At 38.5% G+C, this 17,436-nt stretch overlaps 1 protein-coding gene across 6 annotated transcripts in view; it reads right to left on the bottom strand.

The window, feature by feature from the left end:
* The window catches only part of PKP4 (plakophilin 4), a 169,104-nt gene that overhangs the window by 108,155 nt on the left and 43,513 nt on the right, over window positions 1-17,436 (bottom strand). For all 6 annotated transcript variants that reach the window (XM_065880987.1, XM_065880992.1, XM_065880988.1 and 3 more), the window contains exon 2: window positions 6,836-6,948. In XM_065880987.1, coding sequence (XP_065737059.1) covers window positions 6,836-6,948 — 113 coding nt within the window. The remainder of the gene's footprint in view (window positions 1-6,835; window positions 6,949-17,436) is intronic.

Genomic DNA, 17,436 nt, shown 5'->3' with positions numbered 1-17,436 from the left:
AGTCTTTATTTTATCTTTGCCCCAATTCCCTCACTCCATTGTTGGCTTTTGTGTTTTCTAAAAATGTTCCAAATACATGTGGAGAGGTAAAATATTAAACAGTACATAGTGCATAGTACATAAGATATAGTGTACTCAGTATAAATGCAGAAATGCTGTAACTTTTCAATAAACTGATTGCACGCCCTACTTTCTATAAGGTGAAATACTGAATATATAAATAACTATAGTACACTAAAAACAAATGCAGAAAATCGGTATTTTCTCTATTAACTGATCCCAAGGCCCACTTCAAATGAGGTAAAAAATTAAATATATAAATATCTATACTATACTCAGTACAAATACAGAAAAGATATAATTTATTGACTGTTTCTACAGCCTATCTTTAATCAGGTGAAATATTAAAATAGATGACTATTAAATGCACAGGTAACTATAGTGTACTTGGTACAAAGGCAGAAAGTCTGTAGCTTTTCTATTAACTAATCCCATAGCTCCCCTTCAGGGTTTCTCAATTTTCAGTGATTATTCGTGGTCTGATACATCATCTTTGGGTACAAGCACCAACAATTCCAGATTAAGGATCATTATATACTGATAATGCTGGTGTTATTACTTGTGTTATTAATGCATTTTTGCAGTAAATGAAACAAATAAAAATCGTATTAGAAATGGGGTTTTTTATTGCTAGCTTGTTTAGAGTCACTACTTCCAAAGAGTCGTTAATAGAAAACCTAGCAATCATTTTAATTTTTGATAAAGGAGTCAAGAATATACAATGGAGAAAAGATAGCCTCTTCGATAAGTGGTGCTGGGAAAACTGGACAGGTACATGTAAAAGAATGAAATTAGAACAATCCCTAACACCATACACAAAAATAAACTCAAAATGGATTAAAGACCTAAATGTAAGGTCAGACACTATCAAACTCTTAGAGGAAAACATAGGCAGAACACTCTATGACATACATCACAGCAAGATCCTTTTTGACCCACCTCCTAGAGAAATGGAAATAAAAACAAAAATAGACAAATGGGACCTAATGAAATTTAAAAGCTTTTGCACAGCAAAGGAAACCATAAACAAGACGAAAAGACAACCCTCAGAATAGGAGAAAATATTTGCAAATGAAGCAACTGACAAAGGATTAATCTCCAAAATTTATAAGCAGCTCATGCAGCTCAATATCAAAAAAACAAACAACCCAATCCAAAAATGGGCAAGACCTAAATAGACATTTCTCCTAAGAAGATATACAGATTGCCAACAAACACATGAAAGGATGCTCAACATCACTAATCATTAGAGAAATGCAAATCAAAACTACAATGAGATATCATCTCACACCAGTCAGAATGGCCATCATCAAAATATCTACAGACAATAAATGCTGGAGAGGGTGTGGAGAAAAGGGAACCCTCTTGCACTGTTGGTAGGAATGTAAATTGATACAGCCACTATGGAGAACAATATGGAGGTTCCTTAAAAAACTAAAAATAGCAATCCCACTACTGGGCATATATACCCTGAGAAAACCATGATTCAAAAAGAGTCATGTACCAAAATGTTCACTGCAGCACTATTTACAATAGCCAGGACATGGAAGCAACCTAAGTGTCCATCGACAGAAGAATGGATAAAGGAGATGTGGCACATATATACAAGGGAATATTACTTAGCCATAAAAAGAAACGAAATTGAGTTATTTGCAGTGAGTTGGATAGACCTAGAGTCTGTCATACAGAGTGAAGTAAGTCAGAAAGAGAAAAACAAATACCGTATGCTAACACATATATATGGAATCTAAAGAGGAAAAAAATGGTTCTGAAGAACCTAGGGGGCAGGACAGGAATAAAGACACAGAAGTAGAAAATGGACTTGAGGACATGGGGAGGGGGAAGGGTAAGCTGGGATGAAGTGAGAGAGTGGCATGGACATATATACACCACCAAATGTAAAATAGATAGCTAGTGGGAAGCAGTCATATAGCACAGGGAGATCAGCTCGGTGCTTTGTGACCACCTAAAGGGGTGGAATAGGGAGGGTGGGAGGGAGACACAAGAGGGAGGAGATATGGGGATATATGTATATGTATAGCTGATGCACTTTGTTATAAAGCAGAAACTAACACACCATTGTAAAGCAATTATACTCCACTAAAGATGTTAAAAAAAGAAAACCTAGCAATCATTTTAATCATTAAGATTTTTTTTAACGTTCTCAGCAAGGCATATTGCAAATGAACTGCCAAAGACAGCTGTGCAGCTCGCCTTTTAGGATGCTTCCTAAATAAATACATGCAGAGACTCAGTTTCCATACTGTAAAATGGGAACACGTCATGGCAGGGTTAAAAATTTATCTTTGGTACTGCAAGTGTGAGGAAACAGAAATGCTGGGCTTTAGAGCCATTCGGAAGAGGGCTCTACAGTATATTATTTAGTACAATATTAGAGTCATTAATTAAATAGGACCTCATGCCACTGTCTACTCCTTCTTCACAGGGTGAGGCCAACATGGCAAGAACTCTGGACAACTGAAAAAGTAAATCAAAGTATGCTTTTCTTTACCCTTTGAGATCATATCTGGACTAGGAAAAATAAAATCTTACAGATCACCTTACCAACTCTGACATAGGATCTAAATCAAACAATTATGAAAGATAACCAGTTTTCAAATCCCCCATCTTGCTGACTAAACTTACTCCCATGTAAGAAGGACCTGAATCCAAAGGAAGTTTCCTGGCTGGAAGCAGTGATCGCACTTATAATTTTCCTTCACAAAATCAGAAATGGCTGATGGGAAAGAGGGCTGGGGTCTGAGAGCTATTTTCTGTATCTTTAGATTCTGGTTCTGAGACTGATGGTGGGGACTGACAGGCACAAGGGAGATCTCTCAAGTGACACAGTAAAAACCTATGCTCCCTTCACTAACACTGTTTTCTAATGGGCTCTTGCCAGTGTGTACACCTGGTGGTCACGGAGCAGAGTTCTTCTTAAGGTCCACCGAAAAGCACACTGAAACGTGTGAAGAAGGCAGATATGAGAAAGGGTGAATGCCAAGTAGGTGACCTAATGGTAAAGCATCCTTTCCTGAGGAACTTAAATCACACCGGGCTTAAGTTTCATTATTTATTCAATGAACACTTAGCAGGGTGCCTGCCTGCTGAGCCCCAGGCACTGTGCCAGGGCTGCGGTGAGCTTTAGCTCCTCATAGGAGGCTAATACAGGCACAGAGGAACAGTTATGAGAGTTCGGATGAAGAGAGATGACTTTCCTGGAGAACTGTGGGAAAGGCTGTACGAACGGGTTAGCACTTAGCTGGGGGCATCGAGAATACATGAGAATCCAACATGAGACAGGAGAAGGGCAATCAAAGTGGATCAATTATCATTCCAACCAGAGTTCACTGAATAAAGAAACCCACCTTACTCATAACCGTTAAGATTCCATAATAGATTCCTGTCTTGCTGCCTGGCCTCTCTTCTTTCTGACCTACACCCTACACTATCAGGACAACTGCTTCTAACCAGAGCAATGTGTTTCAACCTGTCTCCTTTACAGACCTAATGAAGGTGACACTCATCATCACCTGGTTCCCGGTTCTCCACAATCTAATGCCAGCTTTACCCTTCCAACCTCACAAGCCACTAGGTCCTTTTAGTACACATCCTAGAAACTACCAGGCCTCTTGGAACTCCAGTACAGCAATGCGAGATCATACACACTTCTGTGCATACCTTCCCTCTTTCTCTGGTCAGCCCGGTTTCCATTTCTGCAGGACCCACTCACTCACCCGACATTGTCTGACTGAGCCCCACTGCCATGCCAGGAGCCAAGCTGGGCACTGAGATCCAGACACAAAGCCCCAAATCACTGACAATAAGTATTACTCACAATATGTATTTTACTAACAGATTTTTAACGAACCTATGGAATTAGCTAATTCAAACTATATAATCCTAAAATTATTTAATATTTTAAAACATTTACTACAGAAAATAATCTAACAGCCATGCATATATCAACAACCCCCTTGTTTAACAGATATCAATATTCATATTTGTTGTTATGTTTGTTCCAGATGGCAGTCTTAAATAAAACGTTACAGATTTGGCTAAAGCCGAATTCCTGATAGCTTCCTCCTCCCCTTCGTCCCTAGAGGTACCACTATCTTAAAGTGGTGTCATCCTGAAATATTTTTTATACTTCTACTAGAGATGCACTGATTCGTAAACAAAATCAAACACTATTTAAATTCAGCATTATGTATATTTTAAAATGTTCATAAAGATAACCTATACCTATTCTTTTGCAACTTGTAGTTTTCACTCGAAAGTCTGTTCTGCAAAGATGTCCACGTTGATACATGTAGTTATTTCGTTTTAATGGCTCTTGAGTTTACTTATCCACAGTTTATTTCCCATTTCTATCCTGATTCAAATTTTTTACTTTTGCAAATAATGTTACACTAAGCATCTTTGTACCTGTCTTCCTGTGCATCCCTGTCAGACTTTCTCCAATGATATCAGGTGTTTAAAAGTTTTAAATCCTGCTCTCCTGCTTGCTGATTCTTACTCATCCTTGAGTTTCTTTGACTTGAGTTTTTTATTATCTGATTGTGAGCGCATCTTTGGTGATGTCAGTTTCTCAGCTGGGTATTCCTGAACAATGCGTAGTTACATTTGGGCACCAGACCCACGTGCCGTGCAAGCCTGGGGCTGTCCAAGGGTGCAGCTTTTGAGGGTCATGGCTTAATGCAGTGTCCCCAAGTTCAACTCTACCACCGTGAGCACATAAGGCCTCACTCTTTGGTCCCTGCAGGGGTATTAAACCTAAGACTCCAGTGCTTTGTTGGGGGCTTGACAGTGCCCAGGCCTCCTGCACTCAATGCAGCTCAGATGCTTGTGGCTCTGGCTTTTGGTTCTCTATTTCTGGTACCTGGGGATTTTCCTTTCTCCTTTGCCATTTCCTCTAGGTATTGACTTGTATTATTGACATATCAAGTATCTCTAGGAGTTTACCGAGAAAAGTTCTATGTTCGTTTAATTGGCAAAATTGTCAGAATAAACGCCTTAATTGAATTCTTTAAATACTGATTTAATTTTTCTAATAGTGTAAAATTATATTTGAAAAAATCTGGAAATATATAACACCACATTATTTAGCTTGTGAACTGCTCTTTTCGGTGCTAAACATACAGATATCCTTTAAAAAAACTGGGTAAAATTAAAACAAATTTTTGTTTTGACAATTTTAACTTTCTTGATAAATTATCTAATTGAGGAGTACAAAGCTAGAGTTAGAAATTTTTGATTTGTAATTTTACACCTTGCTTATAACTTCTCTTCCTACGAAAAACTGCCTGGATGTCTTAAAAATGATCACCTAATTTGATATCTGTGTTTTGAAAGTTTTCTTGATCTTACTTGCATGCTTTATGCCTTACTAAACATACTAACGTGCATAACTGTTAAGGGTCAAAGACTTAAAAATTCATGACAATACAATTTTATCTGCCTAATAATTTAAAATTCATAGCAATCAGCTGGGAAAGACAAACTACAGACAGCATTGTATTCACCAAGAAGAATTTTTTGGCTATGAATAACAGAAGATAATGAGAAATACAACAATTACAATGTTAGAAACAACTGAAAGACAAGTTACTATGGGCACACACCTACTTAGGATTAAACAAACTAAGCTTAAAAATGCAAGCAACAGAAGTATTTTATGGTAGGCTTTATTGGAATATGTAAATACTAAGAAAGAAACCCACAGATTGCATAAGTAGTGATTTCACCATTTGGAGTTGTGGCCGTAATTTTTATTCTAATGATATTTTAAATAGCATAAGAGGCTACTTAAATATAAAATACTTGTGATTAAATGTGTTTTTTTCCAGTAATATACTGGTTTTGCATTTACTATATATTTTTTAAAATTAATTTTTATTGGTGTATAGTTGCTTTACAACGTTGTGTTAGTTTCTACCGTACAGCAAAATGAATCAGCTATACATATACACGTATCCCCTCTTTTTTGGATTTCCTTCCCGTTTAGGTCACCACAGTGCACTAAGTAGAGTTCCCTGTGCTATACAGTAGGTTCTCATTAGTTATCTATTTTATACATAGTATCAGTAGTGTATATACATCAATCCCAATCTCCCAATTCGTCCCACCCTCCTTCCCCCCTTGGTATCCGTACATTTGTTCTCTACATCTGGGTCTCTATTTCTGCTTTGCAAATAAGATCATCTATACCATTTTTCTAGATTCCACATACATGTGTTAATAATACGATATTTGTTTTTCTTTTCGACTTACTTAGCATTTACTGTATTTGAATACACAATTATTTCATATAGTAATTATTTCGTATAGTAGTTTTCCAGAGTTCTAGAAAACTCCAAGTAAATTGAATGTGTTTTTCGAAGCTAGATAAATGTTATGACTTAGAAATATTTCTTAGTTAAAAAAAATCAGTATCAGGTTTTCAAAGCCAATTAGCTTTGCCAAATAATTAACAATTGTTGAAAACATTCATTAACTTTGTCTACATATAAGAAATCAAATTTCTAAAGTTAGCATGGTAGCTTTTGCTAGAGAGGCATACCAATGCTGTATAAAACACTTCAAGCACAGGACTGAAAGATAATCAACATTACAAGAGGTTTCTCAAAATTAGAATAAATTGACATTTTTGGTATCAATTTCAGGAAGGCCAGTTAACAGTGACAACACTAAAAGCATCATTTGCTGCATCTAGGACAACTTAATAATGTGTGACTTGAAGGCGTGTAAGAAAATAGAGCCATCGGCCCTGTACCTGGTGCTCGCGATGCTTGGTGATTCTGCTCCAAGCCTACATCTTTCTAGCTGACTGGCAACAATCTGCCTTTCCACCTCCAGTTCTCGGGTTAGTCGCTGAAACTGAAGCTCCTGTGATTCAAGGAAATAGAAGGCATATAAGGCACCAGGTTTGCTTAGGCAGATACATGAATTCATGTATGTCACAGGAAACACAGGAACATGCCCGTAATGTAACACTACAGTGTGGCCTTACGAGATTAGGGTTTTGAATAGAACTGTGGGCCTAAACAACCTACTAATTTATAGCTTTTACAAACTTAAAGGCACTAGAATATGTGTCTTCGTTTGAAACTGAAAACATGTAGACCTTTATTTGGCCTTTTTTGCTGTTGGTGATGGTGGTTCTAAATGAGGTCTTCAAACAGTACTTTTGCTCCAGTGATGTATTAAAGTAAGGTTTGCAGAGTCCTCACTCGATGTGCCTACATTAGAGGCACACCAACCAATATAGGCCTCAACAGCCAATTCTTCCATCCCTCATACTGTATGTTAGCACAGCATTAAAAAAAAAAAAAAGAAGTAAATTCCTGTAATGAGAATCACTTGACCATATTTGATACAAAGCCTTTCCACTGTTAAGAAAAAAAATCATTACAACCCCACAAAAAAGTCTTGCTATATTTATCTATAATACACATTTTTTCCTACTGTCACAAATGCATTCATGTGTCACTTCATGAAGGGACAAGAGAAAAAAATAATGAAAAAGTCTGAGCCATAATACAGAATTTAAAATTGTATTAAAAAGCTGGAAAGATTGTCTCAAGAAATTATATTCTACATTCTACGATGCATCATGAAGGCCAGTATTCTATTCTAGGAGAAATGTTTTAACATTATTTGTACTTATCTCATTGTTATCTTGACAGGATTTTAATAAATAGAAAGCAGGCCATGCCATAAAATATCTATAAATCAAATCAAGTATACTCTAAAGGCTTTAAGCCACAAATAACATCTCCAGTAACACCTCAAGCTCCCTTGTGCCATATTAACTCCTTACAAGTCTACTCAAAGCAAATGCTGAACTGTAAGTGGTTTAATTGGACACTGACTCCTGGTTCAAAATACCAGACAGATGAACCCTAAGTCTAGGAGCTAATCAGAAATAAAACTACCTTAGTTTTGTTTATAATAATAATATTACTGACAACATAATATTATTTATGACAATGTGTATTTGTCATGCAAACAAAAATACAAAACAATTTAATTGAAAAGTGTATTAACTCCCTGCGGAGTCAGGCAAATGTGCAGTTACTTGACAGCATTGGCCGTGCAAATTCTACAAACTACTCCTAGAATAATTCTTAAGAAACAGCCCGTGAACTCCTTATTGCTTCCTGATATTGAGAGTCCTTTGCTAATGGGCCCAGTTGGTGTGGGCGTACAGGGCAGTGCCTGAATGAGTAATAGTTGGCCCAATAATGCCGTACAATAGGATCATAATGGGTAAGTAGGACACTGCCTACATCTGCTTAACACTTCCTAGACCACAGGCTTTTGATAAATGTTTGGCAACAAAAGACCAGATAGATAATAATTGCACAACATTCAGTACCAGGCTAAGATCATTGATTTTAAGGACAAATATTATTATGTTTACTTCACACTTAGTCTTTCTTTGTCCTTAAACAGCATCATAGTTTCTGTGATACGCTTCCATTCTTTCTATTATTTTACTCAGTTGTCTTATTATACACATCTTTTCCTGGAAGACTGGCTGCTTGGATCAAGCTGGGCCAGGAAAGGACCATCCGTGCATCTCAAATATTCCCCAAGCCATCACATAACTTTTGTGTTCTCAGTTCAGTGGCTACTAGGGATTGAGGGCTGGAGGGTTTTCTTCATTTTGCGATAGCCAAAAGTTACCAGGGTAGGATTGAGGCATGTTTCAAATGAGAACATTAAAAAAATTTCCATTCATAGAAAAAAAAACATTTTAGTGGATTTTTAAAATCATATTTGTAGCTGCCTATGGCCTTTTGAGCATCCTTTCAAGGAAATGGTTGGGAAATTTCCTGCTTGAAGGCACAGGTTGGAACTTAATGACCCATAATTCCTTCCCTTAGAAGCTGAGACAGATGACTTTGGCTCTGCCGAGAAGATGCCAGACTGTGACTTGGATGCTGAAACCAAGACAGTGACATCAGAAAATATGAAGCTCGTTTTCTCTCTTTCTTTCACCTTCTTGCTGTACTCCCTGCAGTAGGACTCAAGGTCAAGTTTCTAACATGGAAATGACCTCCACACAAACTATGTTTATACTTGGCGGCAGTGGCAGTGTTTACTTGATTCGGACATTGTTCCTGGGAGTTTAGTCTCAAGGTTTGTTCTCCAGTCCTGGCAACAAATGTGGGAATTCACTAATAACCACCTAATAAGCACTTTTTTCCCCCTGCATAATTAGCCATGTCAGTCTCTTTTTCTTGCAACTAGAAACTCTGACTGACATACTGCTAGAAACCATTTACAGTTGTCAAGTTGCTAGAAGAGCCTCTGTACCCAAGATGCAGCTACATTTTTTTAGAAGTTGGGTAATTCCTTTAACACTCATATGAACTGAGTAAAGTCTACACTGTATCCCTCCTGGCTGTGGAGCCCATAATACTGAACATCACTGGCTACTTTTATCAAAACCATTTTATCCATTATTTGCCCACACTTCTCACAAGTATGACATCATTAAAGCCCCCAAAGCAGACTCTCAGGAAGCTGTAAAGCATGGAATCTATAAAGGTTATCTAATACCTGTGGATATTTACAAGTAAAATATATATATGCTTTTTAATAAAATTATTAATACTACTTCTACAGAATACAAATAAAACTCCCACATGTGACTGGCACCAAGATGAATGAGTAGGATATAAATATTTGACAATTCTGTCTCTACTGGCTTCTTAGAATGACTGACAAGGAAGACGGTATTACATAGTCATATAAAAACACATCTAATGATTTCCAAAATAACACTCATTGAGATGATTATGCAGTGATACCATCCATAAATTTTAAATCTTAATATTTTATCCTCTAAACATAGTGTGTGAAGGCTGATCTTTACTGCAGCATCCCAAACTGGGCATCTAAATTACAGGGGGCTCCTTTGAGAAGAGCAAGGAAATAATGTTAAAAGCATTTGCCAATGATTAGTACATGACAATTTCCTCTTAAATTCTGTCAAACAAGGCCATATTCAAGCTTAGAAAGAAAGCCAAGCCTACTAACATGCTATAAAAGTGGAGTCAGTTCACATGTGTTTGGAAGCTTTTGTTTATATTTACCTCATCTCTCTCAGTAAGTATATTGATAAATATTCTCTGAGAGTCAAGGGAATAGAAGGAAACAAAGATTCACTTGCATGATCTTGTATGGTAGACAGAAACGCATGGCCCGTGGAGGCCCAAGGAAGAACTCAATACCCCAGTGGTCAGTGCCTTCAGGGGGCCCTCAGATGCAGAGAATCTCCTTGACCAAGGAAGTTGTACCCTTCTGGGCAGGCTGCATGCAGCCACTGATTGAGGTGAGAATATAAAAGCTGGGTCCAGATTTGCTTCAGAGCTTTCCATGGGCTTGACTGCTTGGCATGGTATTTGGACCTCTCCCCTGCCCAAGCCTGCTTTTCCTTGCCCTCACCTCCACAAGTGCTGATCTATAATAAACATTCTGCATGCAAAACTCCACTCCAGTGAGAACCCAACCTGGAACAGTATTGTTTTTGGATTCCTTTTATATAATGATAGAAGTGTTCTCTCACTCCTAATTTTTCAATACTGTGAGATGCTTTAAATGTACTGAAAAAGTATAAACAATAATACAATGAGCTTTGGCAAAGCTGATCCAGCTCTAGCAAATCTTACTGTTTTGCTACATTTGCTTCAGGTTTTTTGAGAAATAAAATATTACAGATACGATGGAATCCCCTGGTTTCTTCTTCTTGGATCTTATTTCCCTCTCTTCTTCCCTCTCCAGAAGAAACCATTATCTTGAATTTGGTGTTTAATATTCACATGAATATTTCATATTCTTACTACTCCATATATACAGATCCATAGATAATATATAGTACTGTTTTGCACATTCATACAATTTATATCAATGGTATAATACACCCAGTGCTCTGCAGATTGGTTTTATTATATGATTTTGAGATTTATCAGTATCAGTACACATAGATCTAGTTCATTTATTTCCATTGCTCAACAGTATTCTATTGTACAACTACAGCACAATATATTTATATGTTCTTATAATGAGGAACCCTTGGGGTGCTTCCAATTTTGTGCAATTATAAGCGTACTGCAAAATAAGCGCCACTGTATAAATCACCCTGTGCACATGTGCCAGACCTCTCCAGTAGAGACACAGACGTGGAATCGTTGGGTTGAAGGCTATGCATATCTTCAAGTTTACTTGATAACGATTATCAAATCACCTTCCAAAGTAGCTGTACCAATTTACATTCCAGTCAGCAGTGTATGAGAGCTCCAGTTTCTGTACATTTTCACCGATACTGATATGCATTTTGGGGCTTAAATTTCCTTCCTTCCTTCCTTCCTTCCTTCCCTCCTTCCTTCCTCCCTCCCTCCCTCCCTCTTTCCTTCCTTCTCTCCCTCCCTCCCTTCCTTTCTTTCTTTGTAATCTGATAGGCATGGGATGCTACCTTGCATTTATTTTATTTTGTATTTCCTTGCTAACCAACATCTTTTCATATGCTTATTGGCCATTTAGGTACCCTCTCTCACAGGTATCATAAACTCTCAGGGGGATACTTTCTCCCTACTACCAGCACCCAAGCTTGTCCTCTTCTGGGGGACAGGTTTCTCAACACCCTTGTACTAATGCTGTAGCTCTGTAAAGTTTTATGTTTGGGCAAGGGATATCCCATTAGACTCCCCATCTTGGGCAGCCCTCAAAGGGCACATGGCATTTGACATCTAATGGTATGCTCAAGATGACCTAGGTTTGACACATACTTTCAAGGTGGAAGCCAGGTTTACCGGTTACTTAGCTTAGGAGTCTCACTTTCATTTTGGTTTTTGTTTCTGTGAGTACTTTACTTCCTTGGCAGCTCAGCCTTGCTTTTAAAAAGACAATTTAAATACTTTATTCAGTATACGTATTTAGTTTCTTTCAGTGGGGAGACCGGTTAGGGTACTGAATATGCCAGAAATGGGAGTCTCCACAGCTTTTTCATATTTTCTCTTAATTTCTCTGAGAATTTCTCAGTATTTCTTTCAATTCACTATTTCTCTGTTTGCCTTGTGAAGGGTTTATCTCATCTATTATTCACTTTTTTCCAATGACAACGTTTTCCATTTCTGAGACTTCTAGTTGGGTCTTCTTCATACCCACCTGTTCCTGCTGTTCATTTAGAGTGAAACCTCTACCTAAACTCCAGGTACCTCAGTCCTAAATGCGACCTTAAACTGGTGATTCAGCGTTTTTTTAAAACAGAAATAATACTGCATACCTAGTCATGTCTCCTGCCACTGGCTTCCAGAAGCCCAGGAAGCTTCCAGCATTAGGTCCTTCCACTCCCATCTCCTTCAATAAGCAGGAAGCGCTCCATCCCAGACCTCAGCTTCAAGGACTCTGGTGCTGGCACTAAAAACAGGACATACTTCACCCTCTTGTGGCCTCCTAGCCCCTCTCACCTTCATTAAATCCTCACTGATGGCCAGTAGTGACATATCTCCTGACCCTTTCCAACTGTGCCCTATGGAAGCCTCGTTCCAGTTTGCAAATTCTGTTTATAAACTCTTCATCATTTACTTAGAATATTCTCCATCTCAGGGTTACTAAGAAGACTCTCCACCTACAGACTTTAATTGAAATGTAGTTCTTTCCTGAAAATACTGCTTCTTCTGATCTTTGTCTGGTGAAGACTATGCATTCTTCACACATCACAGCTGAGGTGCTCCAGAGAAAGAACCTGGCCTTCCCCTGGTTCCTCACTACCTCTACTTATTAGCATGAAGTTGTATATAATATTCCTCACTGTCCTCCTGTCAGTAGAATCTGTAATTATATTCCCACTTACATTCTTTTTTTAAAAAAAGATTTATTTATTTATTTTTTGGGCTGCACTGGGTCTTAGTTGCAGCATGAGGGATCTTCGTTGGGGCATGCGGGATCTTTCATTGAGGCACGGTCTCTTTGTTGCGGTGCCCAGACTTCTCTCCAGTTGTGGTGTGCAGGTTTTCTCTTCTCTAGTTGTGGCACATGGCTCCAGGGCATGTGGGTTCTGTAGTTGGGGCGCGCAGGCTCCAGAGCGCGTGGGCTCTGTAGTTTGCAGCACGCGGGCTCTCTAGTCGAGGCGTGTGAGCTCAGTAGGTGTGGCACGTGGGCTTAGCTGCCCTGTGGCGTGTGGGACCTTAATTTACTGACCAGGGATCAAACTCACGTTCCCTGCATTGGAAGGTGGATTCTTTACCACTGGACCGCCCGGGAAGTCTCGTCCACTTACATTCTTACATTAGTATGCTGTGTTCCCTCTTTACTTAGATGCTAGAAGCAATTCTTCCAAACTTGTGCAAAAGCTCATTGGGGGTCATGCCATCCAACTACAGTTGCCCACTTGAATCACTAGCATCTATTTACTTCAGGTTGTCCTAACTGATTCACTAATTCAGGAGTGGCTACAATAGTGACTACCACTATGATGATGACAATTAAGAAAGAGCAGTAGGCATTCCTATCAGGCCATTAGTGATGACACCCTCAACTTCCTATCCCACATTTATGTTAATCCTCAGTCCTCTTCCAGGCTTGGTAGAGGAGTGTCCCCTTCCTGTCTAAGGCCAGACTCCCCATGCCCTCTTGCCTCTTCCAGGATCTTGCTTCTCTATCCCGAATCGTCAGTGTTTCCTCTCAGTTTAATGCTTAAATCTTCTCATCAGAAAACATCTTCTCAGGACTCAGGACTCCTCAATCTCTGTTTCCTTCCCATTTAACCTATACTACCTTTTAGTAAATATTTCTCTTTAAATTGACTCTTTTTTAAGACAAGACAGTATCATTCTAGCATTAAATCATTGAAATCCTGGTTTCTAATGCTTCTATATAATTTTCCTAATATAACTTAAAATACGTAATTTTTAAAGATGCTCATCTGTGTATTAAAAACCCATTCACATCACAGTACATGTACAACACACCAGGCGTCAACATACCTTTCCATGTCTATACATCTCAGCAGGAAAGTACTGAGTACTGGTTAGACTGAAAGAAGTAAACTGACAAGGTCATTATTTGATACAATCAGTGCTTAAGTAAGAAATAATTTTTACTTCAATCACTGTTGCTTAAAAATCTTCCAATAATAAATAATTTACCTTTCTAATTTAGTATGGTGAAAGAGTTATATCACTAAAAGATCAATCATCACTGAATAATAATGTTAGATTTTTAAGGTGCAGAGAACTTCACAGTATATGTCCTATATCAGGATATACTATAGCATTTTTTTCTATTTTGCACGTTAAAAAGATGAGTAAATTACAGTCATGATCATATATTTGATGCTCTTGAGTCAGGCCTAGAGAACTACTTTAAAAATGAATATTTAAGAGCTAGGAAGAAATCCTCAAAGCATCCCAGATTCCATTCCCAAATCTAGGCTGATACCAAAACCAAAGCAGTCATATTTTGAAAGGGTCCCTGAACTCTCAACCTTAATAACCATCCACTAGTGCAGAGGTGATCAAATGTCCTGACCTTCTATCACAGTTTACCTAATAATTGACAAGTCTTTATTAAGTCTACTTGGTAGTCACTAAAAACCATATAAAATTAATTATAAAAATGCTAAGTATATGACGTTTAACCCCTCTGTACTGACCAGATCCTTTTGTTAAGAAGAAATATTACCTTTCTCAATCAAGCTGTTCTCAGATACCAGTGTCTCACTGTCCCATAGGGGTTTAAACCTTCAAGCAGGTTTGAAAAATGTTGCCCAGAAGATTCCAAAGCTTGGAGGTTCACAGTGACACTAGCATATTAAAAGTTTTCAGACGTCCACCAGTAGGATATCAGCTTACCTTTGTATAACCTGGCCATTCTTTGATTTATTGAAACTAACCACACCTTTTCTTTTCAAGTAATAACTATTAACATCTCAAGAAACAATATTGTCTTGCAGAACACAACTTAGTCAACAGTAAAAATTCAGCTCAGGGAATTCCCCTGGCGGTCCAGTGGTTAGGACTCTGAGCTCTCACTGCTGAGGGCGTGGGTTCAATCCCCTGTTGGGGAACTAAGATCCCACAAGCCAAAATAAATAAAATAAGAATTCAGCTCATTTTTACTGTATTTTGGGATGGTTGAACTAAGGGGTACTATCCTGTATTCTACATTAAAAATATACCTTACATGTTGGAAAACAAAATTTTAATTACTTTGGTCAAGGCTGAATATTTACAAAGGGCTGGTCACCACAAAGGGTTAACCTTCAAATGGAAACTCCTGACCTCACACCACTCTGAAGACAGGAAGGGAATGATTGTTAGGACACTACTGCTGGATTAGTTGCTCTAATCTATGCCCACAGCCTTTTACATTTAGATCTTCTTTAAGATAACAGAAAAACATGAGACACAACCACCAATCTGATTTTTTGTTATACTAGTTGACATTCAAATAGGAGATGATCAACATTCAGATCTTTATTGTTTTATCCTACTATCAAACCACACAGGATTATACCAGGTTTTAGCTTTGATATCTATCCTTCAGTTTTAATGAAGCAGAGAGAATGGCAAAGCTTACCAGATGCTCTCAATCTATATTCTAAACCTCAGGCTCTTATCTGTAACTGTCACCAAAGCTCCTTTGTTAGGAAATCAAAATGAAGAGAGGTTTACATTAAAACACACTAATGAAAGCTTTGCTTAGACCCACATACAGAGAAGGCTGAGCCAAACGGGTAAAAGCTCAAGCCTTTCCTACAGCATCACCGATGGCTTTATAAAAACTTGTCTACCCACCAGTAGCTCACTGGCTCTTTAATCTCTTACCTGGCAATCTCTGACCATTGCATGGGCCTGTGTACACCGGTGATGTCCAAATCCACTACCTCTAATCAGATTCAAACTGATGTTTTCAATGGTAGTGAACTAAGCATTTTGATGGTAGTGAACTAAGCATCTCTACTTGAAGGATGAGCCATGGCTCACATCTAGCCATACCACCCCCTGCCTCCGGTGTTTTCTATTTCTCCACTGCAGTGGTCCTCGAAGTACGGGCCCTGAACCAGCAGCATCAGTATCACCTGGAAACTTCTTTGAACCAGAAGGGGTCAGGTCCAGCCACTGGTACTTGAACAGGACCTCCAGGAGATTCTCACGCACACAAAAGTTCCAGAATCACTAACCAAATGGAACCACCATTCCCCTTTTACTCAGACTCAAAATGCAAGTGTTTTCATCTTTGCATCATTTCCCCCTTTCTCTTATTCCCCATTTCTCACACGTTAAATGGTTTCCCAAATCCTGTCACTCAACCTCTCTACCACTATTGAATCCATTCCCTTCCTTGCCATTCCCACCACTACTACCCTAATTCGGACTCACATTAACTTTAGACTATTGTAATAACCCTGCACTAAGTCTTCTCCCCACCATGGTGGCGAGGGGCCTTGACTCTGCTTTTCACACTTCTCCCAGATAAATCTGTTGAGGGCATAATACTACTCATCAATAATCTCTATCCTCTCCTGAGTGTTTCCTGGACTCCAGGCTCTCTGCTAAGCTTTAACATGCATTACGTCGTTAACTTCTCAGTCAGACTGCAAGGTAGTGAATGAAGGTTACCCTCATTCACAGAGGGCTGACTTGACTGAAGTCATTCAAAACCAAGATTTGAATCACATCAGTCTGACTCCTAAACCCATGGTGTTAACCACTGCACACCATGCCCTTCACACCCAACCCGTAGTACGGTTACCACAGCCTTATTTTAAGACCCTCAGCAGTCTGCCCCAAATACCTTTTTTTCAGTCTCCTGCCACTCCCCTTCATGCACCTGGACAGAACTATTCATAATTTCCTATACTTACCACTCAGAGCTTTTTCTCACCTTGCTCCATCCACCTGAAATATCACCCTCGTGCGTGCCTAGAGTCCTTTATCCAGCCCTTGGGTAAAGCACTTAGCCATTACATGTGCTCCATTTACTAAACTGAATTCTCCTTAAAGAACAGTGAAATCTGTATTTCATCCATCTAGCTTCTTACAAGACCAAGACAAGAAAATCCTGTTAATTCATTCTGGGTGAATTTTAAACAGTACACTTTATTTAGTATGTTATAATCGATCACATAAATTTTTAAATTGATTGATTCCTAAGTAATTTTATATAATGACAGGCATAATATATTATGGTTGGTCCTTTATGAGGCTCTTAAAGCATTTCAAATGTAATAATAATCACATGCTTACAATGTAGGTAACGGAAATTAGAAAAATCAGTGGTACAAAAGGATTTTCTACCTTTAAAGTCACAGAGAGATATGAAGGCAGAGCTGTAACTAGAACCTGTGTTTCCCTAAATTTT

This window comes from Phocoena phocoena, chromosome 7, assembly GCF_963924675.1.
Source record: "Phocoena phocoena chromosome 7, mPhoPho1.1, whole genome shotgun sequence".
NCBI lineage: Eukaryota > Metazoa > Chordata > Mammalia > Artiodactyla > Phocoenidae > Phocoena > Phocoena phocoena.
The sequence above is the reverse complement of the archived record's forward strand: the minus strand, read 5'-3'. Positions and strand labels throughout refer to the sequence as shown.